At 46.0% G+C, this 22,143-nt stretch overlaps 1 protein-coding gene across 1 annotated transcript in view; it reads right to left on the minus strand.

Annotated features, from left to right (window-relative positions):
* Window positions 1-1,325: 1,325 nt before the first annotated feature.
* The window catches only part of KCNJ1 (potassium inwardly rectifying channel subfamily J member 1), a gene marked incomplete at its 3' end in the record, with an annotated part of 30,619 nt that continues 9,801 nt past the window's right edge, over window positions 1,326-22,143 (minus strand). The window contains exon 2 of the mRNA XM_080710795.1: window positions 1,326-2,465. Within this exon, the coding sequence (XP_080566921.1) occupies window positions 1,326-2,444 (1,119 nt within the window). The 5' untranslated portion in view covers window positions 2,445-2,465. The remainder of the gene's footprint in view (window positions 2,466-22,143) is intronic.

The following is a 22,143-nucleotide window of genomic DNA, read 5'->3' on the forward strand; positions in this document are numbered from 1 at the left end:
ATTCACATTAAAAAACCTTCCCTTAAAGGCCAATCATGAAGTTGGCCCCCTTTAGGAAGAAGGTAGCAAAGGATCCCAGAGACAGGAAGACCTGGCAATGCCCTGACTATGAGGCCACAGCCCATTCCTTTCTCTTTCCCACTTCTTCAGAAACAGCATTTTATTCCAGTACAAACCCTAGGCAGAGAAACACAGAAACTGTAGACATTGGCATTACATTCACTCCAGACTGAACACGTGTCCAAGTACTTGCTGCCATCTTGGAAGAACAGGGAATACTCTTAACCTTTGTAATTGTAGTCCCTTGACCCATCCAATGCAGATGAAAAGAAATGCCACCAAGACGTGCAACTTCCCATCTTGCAGGAAGATGTTCACCAAAATCCTAGCGCATAGATTCACTCAGCAGCTGTCTAAGTGCACCGCACAAGGTCAGTTGGGCCAAAGCCCAATGCGAGCGGCACCATCTGGACAGGTCATAAAGCAGAGCACGTTTGGGCCCTGCGGAGTCTCAGGACTTGCCTTCCTCTGACTCTCCCAAAACACACATGATCCAAATTCAGACAAGGCTTCAACGATCAGAGACTGTGTGACAGTCTCCTCTTACTGTCACCGGCTAGTTAGTTCATCTGCCCAACTCCTCAGACAATTTAATACAATTGAGGAAAGTCACGTATAAAAGTCAATCAATGTTAAAATGAAAGTGACATTTTTCGCAGTAGAATCAAAGTGAAATTATGGTTGTTCTCTGATCCTATCTAAAGCTCCTAACTTCTTCAGGAAAACTTTAAAAATCTCTTTTGGCCTGTCTATGCAACTTTTTCTTTTGTGTGTGTGTGGTACTAAGGATGGAACCCAGGGGCATTCTACCTCTGAGCTATACCCCCAAATCTATTTTTTATTTTTTGTTTTGAAATAAGGTCTCACTAAGTAGCTGAGGCTGTCCGCGAACCTGCGATGCTCCTATTTCAGCCTCCCAAGTACTGGGCTTACCAGTGTGAGCCACCACGCCCGGCTTTCTATGTGACTTTTGATGACTGTTTCCATTCATCTTGCATGACCTCAAATAGTCATATTCAAGATTCCAGTGAGCTCCTATGGTTCCTAAGTCATTTTCCTATAAATGTACCACATGTGCTAACACAGTAGCCTTGTAAAGCTACCCGTTTTGTAGGATCCCAGTTATGGGCTTTAGGGGTCATTGCACTGGCTGACTTTGAAGGTTCTCATCCTGCTTTTGTACCCCAAGCTGTTGATTGCTTCACAACGCTGGTGGTCACTAGATACCCGGAAGACTTCATACTACTCCTGCTGAGAAGCCACTGCTACATTTTGGTGTCGTCTGTTTCGTTGACTTCTGACAATATAAAGTTGGGGTTGTCGTAGCCTCTCTTCATCCTGGCCCTAGCATCTTTCTCATTATAAAGACACATGGCGCAGTGAGGGGTGTCCACTTCCACTGTCTTGCTAAAGTTATGGAAATCCACTCGATATTTCCCTTCCTTGGTTTTGGATACTATCGGAACAAAACGGTAGCCCCAGAGCACCTCCTCTGGCACATAGGATGTCCGGACTTGACACGTGGCACTGGTGGATTCCACTGTGCCATCTAAAAATACCACCAATTCAAAGTCCTGCTGGGAAAGAGTTTCTGCTGCCATGTGGAAGAAGGGGCTGTTGTGGTCAATGACATGGTAAATCGTCAGCGGGGAGATGAAGAATAAATTTTCATTGCCAGCATCGACTACAAAATTGATATTGGTCTGGTCCAAAATAATGGTCTCTCCCTCAGGCGTGACTGTGGTCTTGAGAAGCTTTCCGTAGATGTGGCTGCCGATCAGGAGGCTCTTCCTCAGGTTGGCCACTCGGATGAGGAGACAAAGCTTCCCGCCGCGCTTGCTGATCACGGCGTTCTTGCTGAAGGTGATGGTCTTGGCACATTTTTTGGATCTGGAGATCTTGGCTAAGATGGCGCCACACATGAAGGAATTGATGATAACTCCAAGAATTGACTGAAAGATGAGCAGAAAGATGGCGGTGGCACACTGTTCTGTCACACACCGGAACCCATACCCAATGGTCACTTGGGTTTCCAGAGAAAACAGAAAGGCTGAGGTCATGCCGTTAATGTTCTCCACGCAGGGGGTGTGATTGACCGAAGGATGAAACTCCGGGAGGTCTTTGTGAATGTAGGCTACCACATACCACAGGAGACCAAAAAGGAACCAGCTCCCCAGGAAGGCTGTGATGAAAATGGTCATTTTGTATCTCCATTTGAGATCCAGCACAGTCGTCCAGATGTCCACAAAGAATATAAACCTGGATTGTGCATCCACGTTGCCATACTCTATGTTGCACCTGCCATCTTTGGAGACTAGCCTCGCCCTTTGCCGGGAACGTCTCAACAAACGGGTAACAAACCATTTCCGAAGGCGTTTGAACATCCTCTCTGTCAACACCCTGATCTGAAAACATATTGAAGGAAAACAAAAATAAGATTATGTCTATAGCAGTAGCGAGCTGAGTACTAGCTGCAAATGAAATGATCATTCAAAACTATCTGGTTGACTGATCATTTGGGCAAGCTGACTGGTTAATTCTGGATACAATTCTATTTTCAATAAGAGTGTTCCACAGGACAATCTTATTACTTAAATACAAAGTTAATGAGAGATATGGAAATGGAAGGAAACTAAGAGATCATATATTCAAGTACTTCCTGTCCTCAGTCAGTGTCTTAAAAAATCTTTGGTTATAATGACCAATTAGGTCTCGTATTTTAATTACTTGATATTAGCCTTCCAATTGCTTCCCTCTTTTCTTTATAAAATAAGCCTTCTGCTAAGCAATAAATAACTGAAAAAGGCAATGCTTATCAAATAATACCTAAACCATTCTGAGTACTATTGGTACTTGTACTTATATATTGAGAGAAATCCTGATCCAGTTTAGTTCTTTCACTTGTCAAATGAGAGAACCGAGACTCAGAAAGTGCAAATGACTTATCTGAAGTCATGTACCAAACCAGGCCAAGGGGACTTTTACCACACTGTCCTGTTGGTAGGACAAACCAAACTGGTTGTGTGTGTATATATATATATATATATATATATATATATATATACACACACACACACACATATTACATAATATGTATTATATATATCATATATTATATATTAGAATATATATGTTATATATATTCTCTATATGTTATATATCTTATATATAATATTTATAATATATTAGACTATATATATTCTAAAATTATAGTTTCCTGAAATACTATAGCACAAACACAATATTAATATAATTTATTCTATTAATTTATTTTTACTTATCTATTATTTGCTTATTTTTGGCACTGGGGATTAAACCCAGAGGCACTCTAACTATGAGCTACATCCCCAGCCTTTAAAACATTTTTTTTTAATCTTGAGAAAGAATCTTGCTAAGTTGCTGAGACTGGCCTCAAAATTGCAATCCTCTGGTCTCAGCCTCTCAAGCCTCTCAGCCACCACACTTGGATCCAAATTTCTTTTTTAAAAATGCTCTCCACTATTTAGAACAGAGCTCAGAACTTACCAGCTGACCTCAGAGACTCTGTGGATCTGCAAGCCTATGCCTACTCTCTCCATTGTTTGCCAAGATTTTCAAAAGGAATAGTATGGGGTCCCCATCAATATCTCACACTTCCTTCTCTGCTCAACAGTTCCTGGGCTAGTGAGCACTAATTTAAATACTAATCCATCAAGGTGGAACCAAGTTTTATTCATCTCCAAAGACCAGCTGCTAACAGTCTATGAATGCTTGGTACTGATTCCATCAACATGAAGGGGGTAATTTAATTCAGTTTGAAATACTGTCTGTTCAGTGGTTTCTTACACATGGTGTTTTTCTGTGTGTGTGACTTCCATCTTACAGCAAAACAGTGAAGAGACTTTCCTCTAAACAGCCAACAGCAGTTAAAAAAAAAAAAAAGACCTGAGGTCATAAACACTAGACAACCTCTCTCCCTACACCAAAGAAAATCAAGGTGTGTCTGCCGTGGTGAGCAATGTCTTCGTGGTATTTCTTTCTTAAATGCAAATATGTTTTTTTAAAATAGATTTCAAAATCTCCCTTCAAAAACGTGTTTACTCATAAAAAGTAGGAAGTGAAACCGACTTGGTGATGCATTTTAAACAAAAGTGTTCATGGCCTTCGCTCAGGTAAATACACAGGAAGCCAGTGCCAAGCAGAAACGGTGGGAGGAAAACTGCAGCTCTGGGCACCTGATGCAGAGGACAGCTTCGAAAGACATGAAAAAGAGCACTGCCAAGAGGACAAGAGCAGTGCTCCCCCTCACCTACCCCACGTCCCCAGAGAGGACTAGGGAATGGTGCCAGGTGAGGCACAGGAGGGGAAATGGCCCCCTTCCCCCACTTCTCCCCTGCCCTTTAACCTTGCCCATGCCCAGTGGGGAATGACTCCTTCTTCAGATGCAGACTGCTTACAAGGTTCTTTATAGAGTGGATTTCACCTAAATAATCAATTATAAAAGTGATTTTTATAGGACATTTATAAAAGATACATAGATTCCATGGATCAACAGAATCCACATTCTCTTTATCAATTCGCCATAATCCCAGAAATGGCCCCTAAAACACCAGCTCTGAGTTTTGCCTCCCACCACCCTTCTCTGCAATTTGCTTCACTTTTGAAGGGAGAGGATGTTTCTTAAAGTGAAGAAGTGCCTCCTTTCATCTCTGGCATAGATGTGGGTTTTCCATGACTGCATTAATAGTAAAACGTCATCTGCCTGACCTTACAAAGAAGCAAAACAAAAGCAGCCAGCAGCCTGCACGCACTTACCAGTGTGCTAAACACATCCCGGCCCCGCACGTCCATGGGTGGGAGAGCAAGAGAGTGATGCCTTTGGAGCTGGTCTCGGCTCGCAGACTGCTCTCTTTCAGACCCAGCCTAATTCATCGTGGGCTTCAGCCAGTGGACTGATGCCAATTGGTATTAGCTCGAAACCACCGAATTCAGCAGTACAGTTACATGGTTTAAGCCAAGGCAAGTGGCTGTTCTCAGATCAAACCCTGTGCTGGGTATAAATATATTTTTCCAAACCTCACATGGCTTGAATACCGTCATGCTAAGACCTGACAAAAACCCAGTTGAGGTCCCTGGGCAGCAGGTGTGGACGGGCTTCCAGCATTGCCCCCTCTCCTGTGTCACGCTCTATAGCACTCGGGCTGCTTTTCTGAGCCCTGCCAAATAGCTTTTGATCAGAATCAGTTCGCTTTCATCCATGTCCCAGCCTATTCTCCCAAGCACACTGAGACAGTGAAATTTCCAAGTGTTCACAACGATGCAGGTGAGTATATAGACATAGATAGGAACATATTCCCAAGATGAAAATAAGATCACACCAGGAAGAAACGAGATACCACTTTAATCTCTCTATACAACAGCCACTGTTATGTAAGAAACGAGGTTTAAAAGAAGCCTTTATTGTTAGTGTGAAGTAAAGGTGCTTTTGACATATTCTAGATTAGGCAACGCTGTTGATTTACTTGTTCAAAGAGTGGGAAGAATTACACTTAGATAATGCAAGGATGCAGGATAAATTAGTCCACTAATCGAACCCATCGTTCACACGGCAGGCTTATTATTGTACATATCCTACTTGGCCTAGACAATGGAGATTAATCCACCGTAGAAGGAGTCCATGTGTATTTTATGAACTACGGGGTGATTAGAGATTGTCCCTGGTGTGTGGGTTATGTAATATGCCTGGTTTTTAGGTTCCTTCCTACTGAAATGACTAAATCTTAATAGCAAGCAAAAGGCCACACATTAGCTAATATTTACCAAGGTATTCTTGGTGCCTGGCAAAACAAGTGGATTTCTTTCTTTCTCCTTTTTCTTTAGTGTTTCAGCATTCTTGTTCTACAAACAGCTCCTGCTCAAAAACAGACCTTTTTGTGTCCTTCCCAGACATCAATTTGTATGCTTATTTTGTAGAATCTCAACAGCAAACAGAACTTTCCTTGTTCTCAAGGAACTCACAGTCAAAAGGGGAAGCCAGCTAAGCACATCAGCAGTGACATCACAGTGTGACTGGTATGATACCCAAAGGAGCACCTTTTCTACAAGATCCCCATTAGCTGCATCTCCGCCCTCTCATCTCAGCAACCAGCAAACTCGTTACCTTTATGTACATGGTAATTGATTTATCCATCCTTGTTCAATAACAAGGTGTTGGTATTACTGTTCTTCCCAGACACCATAGAGGCAGTCAACACAATTCTCTCATGATGCAGCTCCCAGTTGGTCAGGGCGTGCAGAAAAGCCCACGGACAGCCAAGTGCAGAGTGACACTGCCACGTTAGGAAACAGGGCGAGCCCTCATCTGTTTTGAGGGGCAGAGCAGTGCTGCTAAGCCTAAGGCCTGAAGATGTGTTAGAGTCTCACGTAGCGGGAACTCTATACACATTTGCAGACGGATGACAAATCAACCAACGTGCAAACGAAAATAAAGTTTGCTGCCACTCACATACCTTGGCAAGCAGATGGCTCCCTCTCAAGGGGATATTTTAGGAGGGACATCCCTGTGTAGGGTAGTGACCACCCTGCGTTTAATTGTGAATGTGAGAAGCCGGGCATGGGAGCGCACGCTTGTAATCCCAGCATTCGGGAGGCTGAGACCGGAGGATCGCGGTTCGCGGACAGGCTCAGCTACTTACTGAGGCCCTCTGCAACTCAGTGAGACCTGTTTTAAAAATAAAAAGGCTAAAAAAATAGGGCTGGGGGTGTAACTCAGAGGTATAGTGCTTCTAGGTTTTATCCCCAGTACCACACACACAAAAAAATTGTGAATGTGTCCGGGCGTGGTGGCGCACACTTGTAATCCCCGCGCATGGGAGGCTGAGACAGGAGGATCGCACAGGTTCGAAGCCAGCCTCAGCTACTTAGTGAGGCTCTCAGCAACTTAGTGAGACCCCGTTTCCAAATAAAATATAAAAAATGGTTCTGGGAGTATAACCCGGAGGTAGAAAGCCTCTGGGTTCCACCCCCAGTACCATCAAAAAAAAAAAAAAAATTGTGAATGTGATTTAGGCGGAAGTGATAAAAAAAACAAGATGGCGGCAGGGGTGAAAGTAGAGTCAGATACACAAGTAATGGAGTGCTGGGGTCCCCACGAGGTGTGGGCTGGGAAGGCAGCAGGGGCCAACTCACTCAGCACTGGTCGCCATTTGTTATATTTGTTGTAGACTTATAGGAGAAACTGTTATATGGAACATCCATCTACCAGTGCTCTGAGGACAACATAATTCTAAACAAGTCTGAAGTCTCTTTAGTTTAAGGCCCTCCACATTCTTGGGAACAAGCACATCTTACTCCTGAGTCCCCTTTTCTTCACAAAAAATACAGACTTTGCTTACATTGCAGTGCCCACTTCAGCCAAACCCCCTCCTTTCTAAGTGTCATATCCGTAACTCATGCTCATTGCTAAAGACTTAGTATAGAACTGTTTTTTCCACAGACCTCCACCTGAGAACAACCCATTAGGAATTTTAGATTTCTTATAACACCTGATGCACTGCCTCCAACCACTTTCAGCGTGCTTAGCAGCCACTACACCAGAAAGAGAAGGCACACAGCTCTCTGCTTTCACTGTGTCTGGTTCAGAATTATGAAGGCTATTATTTCTCTTGAAAAATAAAAAAAAATTAAAAATTAGTACTGTGGTCTGCCTCTTAAGCCAAACTTCTCACAGCTCATATACAACCTTAGTTAACATCAGGACATTTCTGGGAATTGAAATTTTATGTTAGAAGCAGGAAATATGAACTGTGTGGCCTGAAAGCAAATGTGAGATGAGTTTCTTTAGTCTTTTGGCAACTACATACAGCACGGAAGAAATGTCAAGCTTAGTTTCAGGGTGAGAGCTGACTGAGTCAACAAACATTTCTTGAGGCCCTTCCATAGCAATGCCTTCAACAGGAGGAGGGCCGTACACTCTGCCTTCTCAGTGTAAGTGAACAGACACTATTCACTGAGCATCTACCATGTGCCAGGCACTGCACTAAGAAATGAACAGGGGGACAGCCCTGTTCTCAGATTGCTCCCAGAGAAGCAATTCAACATTACAGGGAAACAGGTTTTCTGTCCTGAAAGCACCAACAGGGTGTCAAGGCAGCTACCAAACGGGACTCAACAAGGTAGGTGTCAAGCTTGTCCTCTCCAATACACCTTTGCTAAAAATGAACACATCTAATTGCTACTGTAGAGGACTTCAGCTTTCTACGAAAATCATCTCAAGCCATGGACCACAGCCACCAGCTGGGTTTGCATCAAGCCCTTGCTCAGCACACCGAGGAACAGAAGACCTCTAGCCCCTCGACTGTCCCTCGACTATCCAGAGTGTAGTAGTAGACAGGGGTGGCATCTGCTTTTGTTCGGAATGATAGAGAAATTGTCTCGGCTGTCTTTCTCAGGCAGCTCACTTGGGGTCAGCATGGGTTCTTTTTAGATAGAACTTGGCAAGACTTGTAGAAACCATCTTTCCTGGCCTTGTGGGCATATAAAAGGGCATTCAGGTCCCGGGCTAGACTGGGGGATGAAGTGCTTGGGGAAGTCTCCACATTTCCTTGGGGTAAGCATCCTCCTGGGACCACTCTGAGTGAAGCCAGGGTGTACAGGGTATGAATACTGTAGCTCTGGCCCAGCTGGTCACAGCACCATTATCTGAAATGCTCAGTGCTCTGTACCCCGGGGAATGGAGGGGTTGGTGAGAAGGTAGGAGACCTCCGCCAGGAATGTTCCCAGAATAGATGGCAACCAGAGCCAGCATGGTGGGGCGAAGGAGCCTCAGCTTAGGTGAGCATGGACACAGATGGGAACCCCCGCTCTGCCACTTAATGGCCAAGTGACCTGAGAAGCCGCTGGCCTCTCTGAGCCTCAGTTTCCTTCCCGGCCTCAGTTTCTGAGCCTCAGTGTCCTCACTGGTGATATGACTCTTATATAATTCCAAAGCTCATGATACAATTGAAATGAAAAGGTATATATAAAAATACCAAGACATAGCAAGTATGCAATAAATAGTGGCAATTATTATTATTATTATTATTATTATTATTATTATTAATTATTTCACAAATTTAAACTAGAGCAGCAGTTTAACCATGTGTCACTGGCCCCAGCCACCTTGGGTCAACTCTGCAAAGCAGAATAGGAAGCCAAAGGAGAAAAGGCCTCCACGACACAGATAAAGATCTGACTACATATCATGTGTGTGAGCTGGGCTGGCCTCAAAGCCCATGCCCCAGCGTGGAACAGAACACCCAGGAAATGCCAGCATGTTTTAATGAAGGATTCGTCTGTAATCAGGGTAGAAGCCTTATCATGGAGAGGTAGAAGAGGAGGGAGAGACAATCCTTGGCATATCTGAGTAGAAGCGTGGTACCCTGGCGTGATGTTGTTCTTCTCTGACCATAGACTTTGATCTGGACCACTAACCAGACACACGCACCGACCGAGGAGGAGAAGCCAGGCCCTGAGCTCAGGGAGCTGGACTGAGCTCGTGGTCAGCCTTGCTGTTTTCATGCTAAAGGCAAACAACTTCACAGGACTTCAACGGCAGACAGGACCACTCTCGTCATGATGGGTCAGGATGAAAATAAGGCCCCTCTGTAATCTCACTTGAACACAGACAAGACCATGACCATTGTCCAAACCACAAGCCAGCCAAATCCCCCCCTATCTGGTTAGTATGAATGATTGATGTCCTTTACCCACAACAGCTCGGGTCTTGTACCACCACCCTCTCACCTCTGGACAATAAGATTTATTGACAGAGCCATACCCCCCACTTCCTGGCAGCACTTAATCCTACTCAGGTCATGTTCAGCACCCTCTTGGAGAGACTCCCACAAAGGTTCATGGGGCATTACTTTATCCCTAGCTGCCAATGTCCAACTTGCTCAAATACAGGCGGTTCCTAGTGGTCTTTGGGTGGAGAAGACAACTGCAGAAAAGGCCGTATGCACACGGCAAAGAAAAAGGAGGCCAAGACTGGTAAAAGCCAGTTGGGAGAAGCTATCCCACTGGCGCTTCCCAAAGCCGTGCCGTGTGCATATATGTTCTACGGATATTTGCTTTTCTGTGAAGATGTGAAGAATCAGGAAAATAACCAAATTAAATAAGAAAGCTATTACATGGAGTTAAAAATATTGAAGCCCAGGCTTTAAATTCTATCTAACTGACATGTTTACACAGGGTCATTGGTCATCCTGAAATAATTATGCTCCCAATACAAAGACCCAGGAGATGAGATCTTCCTTCCTTTCTTTCTTTCTTTCTTTCTTTCTTTCTTTCTTTCTTTCTTTCTTTCTTCATTTCTTCCTTATTTTCTGTTTGTCTTTCTTTTTCTTTCTTTCCTTCTTTCCTGGGGATTGAACCCAAGGACAGTTTACCTCCAAACTGTACCCTCAGCCATTCACCTTTTTTGTGTGTGGTACTGGGGATATCCAGGGGCATTCTACCTCTGAGCTCTATCTCCAACCCTATTTTATTCTTTTATTTTGAAACAGGTTCTCACTAAGTTGCAGAGGGTCTCAGTAAGTTGTTGAGGCTGGCCTCAAACCTGAAATCCTTCTGCCTCAGCCTCCCAAGTACTGAGCCTACAGGATATGATGTTTCTTGGTGTTTCTATGAGTGCATCTAGGCTTGAGCTTACTAAGCTGAACCCAGGTAAGTGTCCGAGAGGTTTCACTAGTCTGGTGACAGTGTGCATTTGGTGTGGAGTTAGCAGCCAATAATTTGGACATTGGACACTTATTCTGTGTGCCTTTCTAATTTAATTTTCTATTGTTTTTCATAATTATTTCTTAAGGACTTTTGGAAATGCTAGCATGTCACAGTGATGTAAAGAAAGACCCAAAGAGGGCACTTTGCCTTGTCCAGAGTTTTAGAGAGAAAGAGTACTATGTCCCCGGGAGCTACAAGGGTGTGACAAGGGGGTGAGCAAGCCGTAAGGGTCAAGAGAAACTCACAAGGGCACAGTTGGAGGCATTTAGCTCCTTCAGAGACTTTCCAAGAATGCTTCTAAACCTAAGAGTACATGGCGCTTTACCAAGGGAAAATATTGCTTTTTTGGGTGTGAGCAGATTGAGCCAGAGTGAGCAGGGTAAACTAAGGAGGTGCATGTTCCAAATCGAATGAGGGGAAAGACCAGGACTTAGAAGTCTCCAAAGAGGGTGGAATGGCAACCCAGGATGCAGAGGGCGGTGCATTCTGTGTGAACAGCGCCCCCTGGAGCACAATGTAAATAGTGCCCCGCTGGAGTAGTGCCATTCTGAGACCCGGAAGCCCATGGTGTCTCCCAGGCACAACCCCAAACCTCTGACATGCATTATTGTAGTTAGAGTTCTTGGTAATTCCAAGAGTCTGGGAACTGAAGCCCAGAAAAGTTAAGCAACTTACCCAACGTAACAAAGTAGAAAGTCAAAAGAGCAAAGATTACAAGAATTTAGATCTGCCTGATTAAGAAGTGTTTGCTTTTAAGCTTTACAGAACCCTTCAAACACTTGATAAACAAAGTGGAAAGAAGGCAAACATTTATTCAGCACCTTCTTACTGTGCAGCAGGAGTGATGGCTTTTCATACATTTCTTTGCTTCGGATAAGAGATCACATCATAGGGAAGGAGCTAACAAGAGACCAAGGCTTGTATAGAGATTGAGCCTAAATAGCCAGGGCAGGTTTGATTAGAGAGGAGACAGGCACATGTTCAAGGGCAGCAAAAGAGGAGAGAAGAAGAGCACGTGGGGGAAGGCAGGGGTACAGGGGCATGGACACAAGGCTGCGCACTAGAAGACAGACCGGCCCTGGGGTCACATAGGGGCTTCATGATGCCAGGCAGAGATCCAAATGGTCATGATGCCAAAGGCACCGCGAGGAGCATGTGGACAAAGCTGACGACTTCATTCTACCAAGCACCATGCTGCCTTGGGAAGCCTCTACTGACTGTCCTGGCTTGGACAAATTGCAGGTGATGACCTGAGGTTATAGGGAGCGTACTCTTCACTTGGCAACATCTCTAGATCTCTACAGGATGCAGCTTCTGCATCTTCTACAGCCAGAGTTTATTTTGAGGGCAACAGTTACTGTGGGGAGATGGAGCCCCCCCCCACACACACACACAAAGAAACCGCATCAGTGGAGTGAGGTGAGCCCTGCTCTAAAAGAAAGCAAATACTCTGGCCTTAGCTCAGTGCCAGGTCACACCTGGCCAGCAGACAGGGGGACAAAGGCAAGAGGACAATCGGCGGAGTCCAGCCCCACTTCATTTCAGCTGTGGAAGCTGGGCAAGTCCCTGGGCCCCTCTGAGCCTGCCTCGGCTGCTATGTCCTCTGCTGGGGACACCTGGCCGACTGCTCTGCTCACCCAAACTCTTGGCCATTTCTCAAAACAAAATTTAAAGATCAGTTTCTCAAGGAGAGGGGATCTCCCTGACCATCCCCATCCAATGTCAATCTGGCATCTCTCCTTCGATACAGGATGGGACTCTGCTTCTTATTTATAGCATGGGCAATAATTTTAACTTGACCTTTATATTTGTCCTGACCTGGGAGCGGCAACCCCAACTATCTCTTCCCCTGTGGTGTCCCCTGCACTTCTAACCCCAGCACCAGGCAGAGACCAGAGGCTCAGCAAATGTGTGTCCAGAAAATAGATATAGGAAGGTGTGAAGAACTCAGAGTGGTGGATGCTCAAAAGGGGCAAGGGGACGGCAATGTTAGCCTCATGTCACTGTCTACGGGTAGGACTCGGTCTCTATGCACCAGAGTAGGGCAGGTGACTGGGTGACCGTCTCAGCGGCCTCTCCCAAGCAAAGGCTTGTCCAGCCATCTTGCAGCTTGGGGTGTTCAATGGCTTGTTTATTCAGAAGTCAACATGACAAATCGAGCCACTTGCCTCTGTCTGAAGAGGTGTGTAAAATGTCGTTCAATGCTTCATGTATGCAGAACCTTCACGTGCCCAAAAGGAGCTGCTGAGTTTGGGCTTCTGGCTGTCGGTCTTGGAGCTGGCCAACTTGTCTTTGCCAGGACCCCTGGGTCAAGGTCCAGTCGCGAAGGTACCTGGTAAGACACAACAAACATGGTCGCTGTCGAGAGAAAGGACAAGTCCCTACATAATCCTGGGTAAAATTTCAACCAGTTTGGACCAAGATGAGACTGGAGCCTCTGTGTAAAAAGGAATAGAAGGGTTGGTTCTGCTTCTGATGTGCTTGACTTTGACCCAAGTTCTCAGAACACTATCTTGGCCCAGTCCAGACCTTCCTGAAGGTCTCTATCCTAACTAGTAAATTCTAATTTCCAATGAATTTAGGATTGAACATTAAATTAAGAACAACAAAAATCCAAAGGCTTTTCTAGTATCACCGTCTTTTAAGTTCTCACGTGTGTGTGTGTGTGTGTGTGTGTGTGTGTGTGTGTGTGTGTGTGTTACTGGGGGTAGAATCCAGAGACCTTTTACCTCTGGGCTACACCCCCAGCCCTATTCTATATTTTATTTGGAAACAGTTGCTAAGGTTTCACTAGTTTCTGAGGCTGACTTCAAATCAGTGATACTCCTGTCTCAGCCTCTCAAGTACTGGGATTATAGGCCCATGCCAACATACCCAGTTTCTCCTTACTATTAAAAGGAACACCAATGGACTAAAAGTATTGTATACATCTGGACATATTGTCTTACACTGAAACCAGTATATGTTACAAGAAGATGATACAGGAACAGAAATTGTGTATAGTTAAGTCACATTACATACACAGTAGAATATTAGGCATTTAAAGGAATCCTATTGTGGGTTATTTTCTAAAGCAAAGAATTATTTTTTGCAAATCAGAGTTATCCTCCCACCTGTGTATCTTGTCAAAGTATGCCTGTTTGTGGTGGAGACTGATTTGGAAACTGGATACATCTGTAGTGGCACTTTCCTTAAGTTTCACGAACAGAACTACCCAGAGCCCTAAATTTAATGAAAGAATGTAAATGTTTATAAAAAGCTGTATGCATTACGTGTGCAGAGATCCTGTTAGTCCAGAGATCCTTCTAGTTCTCTCTGGTTTGGGTTGGTTTTATAGGAACTCAGTCTTTCCAGCCCAGAAAGGAATGAATTCCACGTGGAGAGGAAGCTTGGACCTACCGAAAGTGCAACAAGAAAGTACAGTTCACATTAAAGAAAATGTATAGCATTCCCAAGCTCAATAATCCATGAAACAGGAAGTCAGAGAATGGAAACAAGTATCCTAGTATCCATGTTACTGTGTCCAGGGGCAGCCTGTGCTGGCCTCGCCCAGCTCGATAGACATGCAAATCGGAGGCAGGAGCACCAGGTCTTGGGCTTGGAGGGGAACTTTGGAAGCGTGCTGGTCCAGCATCCTAGTTTACCTTTGAACTTCCCTGTCAGCCCTGTGTGACTTACTGAGCAGCTGAAAGAAGTGGTTTGTGAGGCTTGGCTCTGAATTTGGTCACTTGGTAGTGCTAAGACAGGATGCTACAGGATCTTGCAGCATGTCGATTTCCTCATCCCCCAAATGGGAACATTCACACGTATCTTACAGATGAACAGAAAGAGCTTAGATTGGGTTTCATCCCCAGTACCATACACACACACACACACACACACACACACACACACACACACACACAAAGGAAAAAAAAGAGCTTAGATGACACTGGGACATAGAAAGTGGGCAAGCTGGTCACACCTTCAGAAATACTACCACCAGCTCCCATTTCTCTTTCAGGTTTCAGCCATGTGTGGAATGAAAGGATCCAGTCAGCTGGGCATGGTATTCCAGGTACTTGGAGGCTGAGACAGGAAGATTACAGGTTCAAGTTCAGCCTTAGCAACTTAGTGAGACTGTTTTTCAAAACGAAAAATTAAAAGCCAGAGGAGGGGAGGGTGCTGTAGTGTCATTCAGAGGTAGGATGCTCATGAGTTCAATTTTTTTTTTTTTTTTTTGCAGTACTGGGGATGGAACCCAGGGCCATTGTACCTCTGAGCTACACCCCCATCCCTATTTTTTATTCTTTATTTTGAAACAGGGTCTCACTGAGTTGCAAAGGGCCTCACTAAGTAGTAGCTGAGGCTGGTGGCGAACCGCGATCCTCCTGTCTCAGCTTCTCAAATGCTGAGATTACAAGCATGCACCACCATGCCAGGCTGTAAGTTCAATCTTGAGTTAAAAAAAAAAAAAAAATCCAGGCATGTCATTATCTGTGTGGTCTTTGGTTCTGGGTTTCTCTACACCAGTGTCAAAGCAAAGCATCATGTTTCTGAAAAGGTGCTGAGCCGGGCAAGGCTCTGGGGGAACTTTGAGCAGAGGATGGAGGGCCAGCCTTCCCGCTGCATCTGCTGCAATGCCTCGGGCAGCCTGCGAGGGTCAATGATTACCAGTTTTGGCCTGAGTTCTGCCGAGCCACCGCAGATACATTAATGGGGCAGCACGTTACCCACCTCCCACGTCCTAGCACTTTCTGGGAAAGTCCCAGGGCGAGAAGGAAGCAGAGCCAGCAGCCCCTGTGACCCTGCTGTTTCATGCCACACAGCCTTCCTTGGGCACAGGCTGGAGTCCTCTCCTTTGGGTTTTTCTTGCTGGGCTGCTGGCTTGCCCTCCTTTGTGTTACTAGCAGAGCCCACCCCAGGGAGCCCTCTCAGAATGGAGACACTGCTGAGGCACTGCCCACCCAGCCCCTCCTAAAGCTACTCTAAAGAGAGACTTGTGCAGCTGTCCACATGTTCTCATGTGTCCCACGAAAGGTGAAATGAAATTTCACTTTCCTCCCCCTTAGGTGCCCTTCTTTGATAATCCAACCAAATTGAGAGAAGCTTTTCAGTCTCAAAACACAATACTTTACTTCTCAGAGCTGCAGTTTCTCCTAATAAATTGGTGCATATGATGGCTTTGTTATTATGAGCATTAAAGGAAATAGACACATGTCCACACAAAAATTGGTCATGAAATAGCAGCATTATTCATCATGGCATAGAGCTGGAAACAACCCACATATCCATCCACTGATGAATCAAAAAATAAGATGTGGTATATCCATACAATGGAATATTACTTGGTCCTAAAAAGGAAGTGATAATATGCACATGTGGATGAATCTTGAAAACATGATAAATTCATAGATTATAAAATTTACTGGCTTACTGCCTCCTTTTCAGGAAAAAAGATACTTAGTGACCCCTAGATGTTTTCATGCTCTTGATTTTATTCAGTGCCCCTTCAATTACACTGAGGCTACTACCACCCCCATGGGTCATTCCAAACCTACCTGAGATAGTATCACCAATTTTGGGAGTCTATGTAAAGAATACTGACACTGTGTGATTCCTTTCACATTAAGTATTTAGAATATAAAAATCTATGTAGAATAAAAGATAGGTGGTTTCCCAGGGCTTGGGGGAAGAGGCAGATAGGCAGGGACCACTAATAGGTACTAGGTTCTTTGTGGGGGCAGTAAAACATGTTCTAATATTGATTTGCTGATGTTTATGTAGTTCTATGAATATACTAAAACCCACTGATGTACACTTCCAACAGGTGGATTATATGTTGTAGGAATATATTCCAATAAAGCCGTTACAGAAAAAAACACACATGCAAAGTGCCCATCACATAGTAAGGGTTCAGCAAACTTCCCTCGCACCCGCACCCCGCTTCCCATTCCTTCGGGGCCCTGTTGGGTCCTCGGCTGAGCCTGGCGCTTCCCTTCCTTCGCAAGTGGCTCCTGTGGTCCTGGACTCACCACCAGCAAAGCGGCTTCCTTGCTCAGAGGAGCTGGAGTCCAGGAAGCACGCCTCTGCTGCCCTGGCTCCAAACCCAAGCTCTGCTAGCCTGGGGGAGACAGCCTTCCCCAGGCTCTGCGCTAGCTCTGTGCAGGTGTGGGCCCCGGAGCAGATCCCCACCAGGGAGCAGGACTGAGAACTGCCCTGACACACACACATACACACACACACTCACACACACGCTCACACACACACACTTCAACACACTATATACTCACACATACACTCACACTCAAACACACCATACACTCACACACATACTCACAAGTACACACCACACACACTTTCATGTGCACACACTCATACTCACACACACACATTTACACACCTACTCACATGCACATCCTCTCAAACGCTTCCCTGGGAGCTCAGTTCAGTTCTTCCCCTCTCCTTTTATGCATCTTTCATTTCTATTTTGTCTAGGGTTTTGCTCCTTGCCCATAGCTTCAGCAGTATTAATGTTCCCATTCCTACTGAATCTGGCCTCTCTGCAGACTCAGCACTACCTCCAGACAAGACAGGACCATCTAAAGCCCCTCCTTGCCCCACATCTCCTCCAGGCCAGTCTTTCTTCCTGCCCCCATCAAGTCCCCACCCAGAAGAGAGAAGAAAGGGATAGGAAGTGTAATTGGCTTGTGGGGGGGGCTTGCTGATTTCTTCTTCTTCTTCTTCTTCTTCTTCTTCTTCTTCTTCTTCTTCTTCTTCTTCTTCTTCTTCCTCTTCTCCTTCTTCTTCTTCTTCCTCCTCCTCCTCCTCCTCCTCTTCTCCTCCTCCTCCTCCTCTTCTTCTTCCTCCTCTTCCTTCTCCTCCTCCTCCTTTTAGTACTGGGTATTAAACCCAGGGAAGTTCTACCTCTGAGCTACATCTCCAGCAGTCTCTTATTTTTTATTTTGAAATGGTCTCATTAAGTTGTCCAGGCTGGCCTAGAACCTGTGATCCTCCTGTCTCAGCCTCCTGAGTACTATGATTATAGTTGTGTGCCACTGCACCCAGCTCTTGCCTAGCAGAAAGCTGGTATGGAGTCCAAATGTCAAGGCTCTCAGTCTGGACTGCAGTCCCAGCCGTAGCCCTTTTCTAAACGGCAGGCTGGGTGAGTCTCGCATGCTTCTTCAGCGATGGCCACCAAAGAGAGCCAGGCTACCACCGCCACTCACCCTTTGGCTCTCCTTTTGCAAAAGGAATCCTCACTGAGGCAATACAAGTCACAGTGAACCCTTGGATGGCACGCCATCAGACCTAGAGCACAGTAAGGATCAAAAATACCTGCGGGGCTTTGGCGGGTAAATGCAAGTCCAGCCTGGCACATCGCGAGCCGTCATTCTTGGGAAAAGAAACAAGGCCGGCTTACCTGTGAGCACGGGGATGGGAACACGTGCCCACGTCAGGCCTGGACTCCCGCTCTGCTGCTCTCTGGTGCACGACCAAGCAGCCTCCTGGGGTTGCTACAGACCAAATTTCCCTGTGTAATCGATTAAGGCTGGAAGACAGAAAGGAAAAAAGAATGAAACGTCACCAAGAGACCTAAGAGCAATAAAGACCTTGGAGTTGGTTTAAGTTCTGTCTTTCTCCTCCCCCTTGCCCTCCATTCCTTTTCTTTCTTTTCCTTCCCCTTCCCTCCTTTTTTTCTTCGACAGCTGTTTAATGTGGAGCAAAATGCTGGCTCCCTGGCACCCACAGGCTGTGGGGATCAACCTGGCATCAGCATCAGGACTGAAGAATTGCTGCGAATGGCCAGCGGAGTGGAGTCGAGGTTCAACATACACCCCAGAGGTCAAGCAGGATCAGCTCAAGGTAAACTCCACCACTTCTGCTACTCGGTCAGGATAAATCACTTTGCTCCCCTGAACATGAATATTCTCTCCCACTAACATGAATATGAATACCTGCCTGACACTGCCAGGAGAGGCCGGGGAACACCAGTGCCCGGCAGAGAGAAAGCCCCAAGGGAGGGTGGCTTCCTTCCTTGTTCAGTGAGGCTGAGGTGCCCGGATGAAGAGAGCAGGGTGTGGGAAGGGCCACAGGTGGGGCTGGCATTTGGGGGACAGTTCTTGCTCCCGGGCAGCAGGTTCTCCTGCCAGAGGCAAGGACAATGGCAGAGAGCTCACATGATTTGTGGGAGAAGGATCGCAGGGAAGGGCACGTGGTCCTGCTTGGGGATCTGCTGGGTGGTGGAAAGTCTCTCTCCCTGTCTCCCCATCCTTTCTAGCTCCTGAAGAAGGTCCTCCTACCAGAACACCTGGGAAGAGAAGACAGCGGGCTCTGGGCTGCTCTGAGGAGACCTATAACCAGCACCTTTGCATACACAATGCCAGGATCTGAAGGGACCTATAACCAGCATCTTTGCATACATAATGCCCAGGAGACAACTTTGTTTATCTGGCTGCTGGGCATAAATTAACTAAGGAGAAAAAAAGGCTGAGGATCAGAGAGAAAAAGACTACCCATAAAATGATGAGATTAGATTAGACCAGGAAGATATCATTGTTACAGACCAATTGAATTTCCTCTGAGGTTAGCGTGGCCTGCCTTCCAGAGCACAGGGCTGGTGGCTGCTGTCTGGAACCATCCTTTATTTTTATCCTTTATCCCTGGGGTGGGCTGTGGGCGCGACGGCCACAGGGCAGGGGTGAGAGTTGCATCTTCACCCTCACAATGCAGGTGGGCTGGCACATTTGGGCACAGGTGTCTTGGGCTGAAATTCCTACTTGAAAATAATTTCCTAGTACCCACTTCCCTTTCTTCCTAGCACCAGATACAACTGTTTTGTTTTTTTTATATCCATTTTGTTTCGTTTGGACCCTCCTCAGCTCCATAAAGGGCATAACCACCCACTTAAGTGAAGCCTGGATTCAGTCTTGACTCTCTCCTTTTACCCCTACATCCAACCCGCAGACGCATCTTGTCCGCTCCTTCTACAACACATATTCAAAAGCCATCTGTCTGTCCTCTTCCCTCCAGTTTCGTTACTGCCACCTTGTCCAAGCCACAGTCATTTCTGCCTCTTCTCTCTCTCCTCCTGGGGTGTTTCCCACCATCACACTGAAGGATGGATCTTGGAAATCAGATCATGTTGCCACTTCTCCTACCCTGACTGCAGGCCGCCCTCCCCACCCCATCCCACCATGCCCCCTCGCCACCCGGTCCCCGATCACTCCACAGTCACTCTGTGCTGGGCCTGCCCTGGTCCTTCCTGGGGTTGACTCTGCTCTGGATCTTCCTGCTGCTGGATCCTCGGGGGCTTGCAACACTTTGGTGTCACAGGGTCTCGGATCCCTCGCCACCTCCTCTGAGAGCTTCTTAGCACCCACTCTGAGGCAGTGCCCCTGCCCCGCCGTAGCTCTGCTCTGTCTGAGCTGCCACCCAGCTCTTCTCAATACTGGACACCATCTTGCTTATCTCTCCCTTTTGTGTTCACTGCCACTGGGCCTCAGTGTTCTCTCCAAATGGAGAAGGGCCAGGGAAGGGGAGAGAGAGCGAGAGAGAAAGAGAATACGAAGCTGTTTTTCTCCAGGTCACAGCTCAACGCATAGTTGTTTTGTTTATGCACTAATAATCAAGCAAATATCCAGGGCTGGTGCAACAGCTACATGCTATGGGTTCATAAATGCTGACACCGGGACATGGTAAGAAGACGGGGCCAGATACAGCGGCCAAAAGCCCTTCTGGGCACCTCCACCTCCTCTTTTCAAGCTAAGCTGACATGTTTACAATGTGCCTTGGCATGGACGTCTTCTCATGCCTAAAACACACATAAGAAATGTATGTGCTTCCAAGCATTTGTTTACATTATCCAAAAAGAGCAACCATTTTTAGAATTTGTTGACTTATCAAGGGTCTGAAAGTTTTACAAAGTACAAAAACAGTGAGTTTATGGCTTGACTCTGGTATGGCCCCAAGGGCTCACATGTTGAGGGCTCGGTTCTCAGTTCAACAGTGTTCATAGGTGGGGCTTAACGGAAGTAAGTAAGTAGATCTAGAGAGAGGAGTCTGACTTCATCCGTGGAGTAGCCCTTTGGTGGAGTCAGCGTGGAATGCACTGTTGGGAGGGGGTGGAAACTGAGGGGGTGGGAGCTTATTGAAGGGACTGTCTTGTCCCCCCACCTTCCACTCTCTCTCTCTGCTTCTCAGCTGCCATGAGGTGAGCAGCCTCACCTGCACACACTCCAATCAGGTCCAAAGCAACAGAGCCAGCTCACCTTGGACCGAAACCTCTGAAACCACACACCAAAAGCAATCTTTCATCCTTCAAGTTGATTTTCTCAGGTATTTTGTCACAGCAATGGAAAGCTGACTGACACGCAGCCATTCCCTATGCAAAAGCTTAGAGAAACTTGAGACGAGGTGGACAAGGCAGTAAATGGAATGTAAGAATCTCCACTGAGATGAGGCGGACAGAGAACACAGGCAAGCGAGAGCACTTGGAAAAGAAAAGGTGGAAGCCCATACCACAGACAAGCAGAAGGAGCCAGGGAAAAGCCCACTCCTGAAGGAAGTACTCAGCACAGTGGCGAGCCCCGTGACGAGAGAGGGGAGAACAGCAGTCAATGATTCAGCAACACCACCGCCCATTACATGGGCGGCCTCCACTGGAATGTGCCTCCGTGGCCACAGCTGGGGTTTGTTGACTGAGTGGACTGGTGAATGAATGAAAATGGGAAGGAGGTATACCTTTCAAGAGTGTTTGAAAATGGAAGGAGACAAGGACACACAACTGAAAAGTAAGGAGTGTTCTATAAAATTATCACAAGTCTACTATAGTTTATCCTCTAGCTTCTGGAAGAATCAACAATAACTAATATTTATGATGTGTGTGTGTGTGTGTGTGTGTGTGTGTGTGTGTGTGTGTGACTGGGATTTGAACTCAGGAGAATTCTACTTCTGATCCACCCCCCTAGCCCTATTTTATGTTTCACTTTTGAAACAGGATCTCCCTAAGTTGCTGAGGCTGGCCTTGAACTTGTGATCCTCCTGTCTCAGCCTCCCAAGTACTAGGATTATAGGCGTGCACCACCATGCCTGGCTAACCAATATTTATAGATCTCAGTGTGTCCTGGCATTCTTCATGGGTAAGCTCAATAGCTACAATTGCTCCATAACATAGACAACCATTATTACTATTATTATTCCCAATGTATAGAGAAGGGAACCAAAGATCAGAGAAGCTAAGTGACCGATCCACTCCTAGGGCCAGAGAGTTAGAATTTAGCCTCCTGTAGTATTCAACTGATATGACACCTCGGGTGTGACCCATGAATAGCACAGTTACCTCTCTTTTACCCACAAGAGAAC

This window comes from Muscardinus avellanarius, assembly GCF_963383645.1.
Source record: "Muscardinus avellanarius genome assembly, chromosome: 1".
NCBI classification, from domain to species: Eukaryota; Metazoa; Chordata; class Mammalia; order Rodentia; family Gliridae; genus Muscardinus; species Muscardinus avellanarius.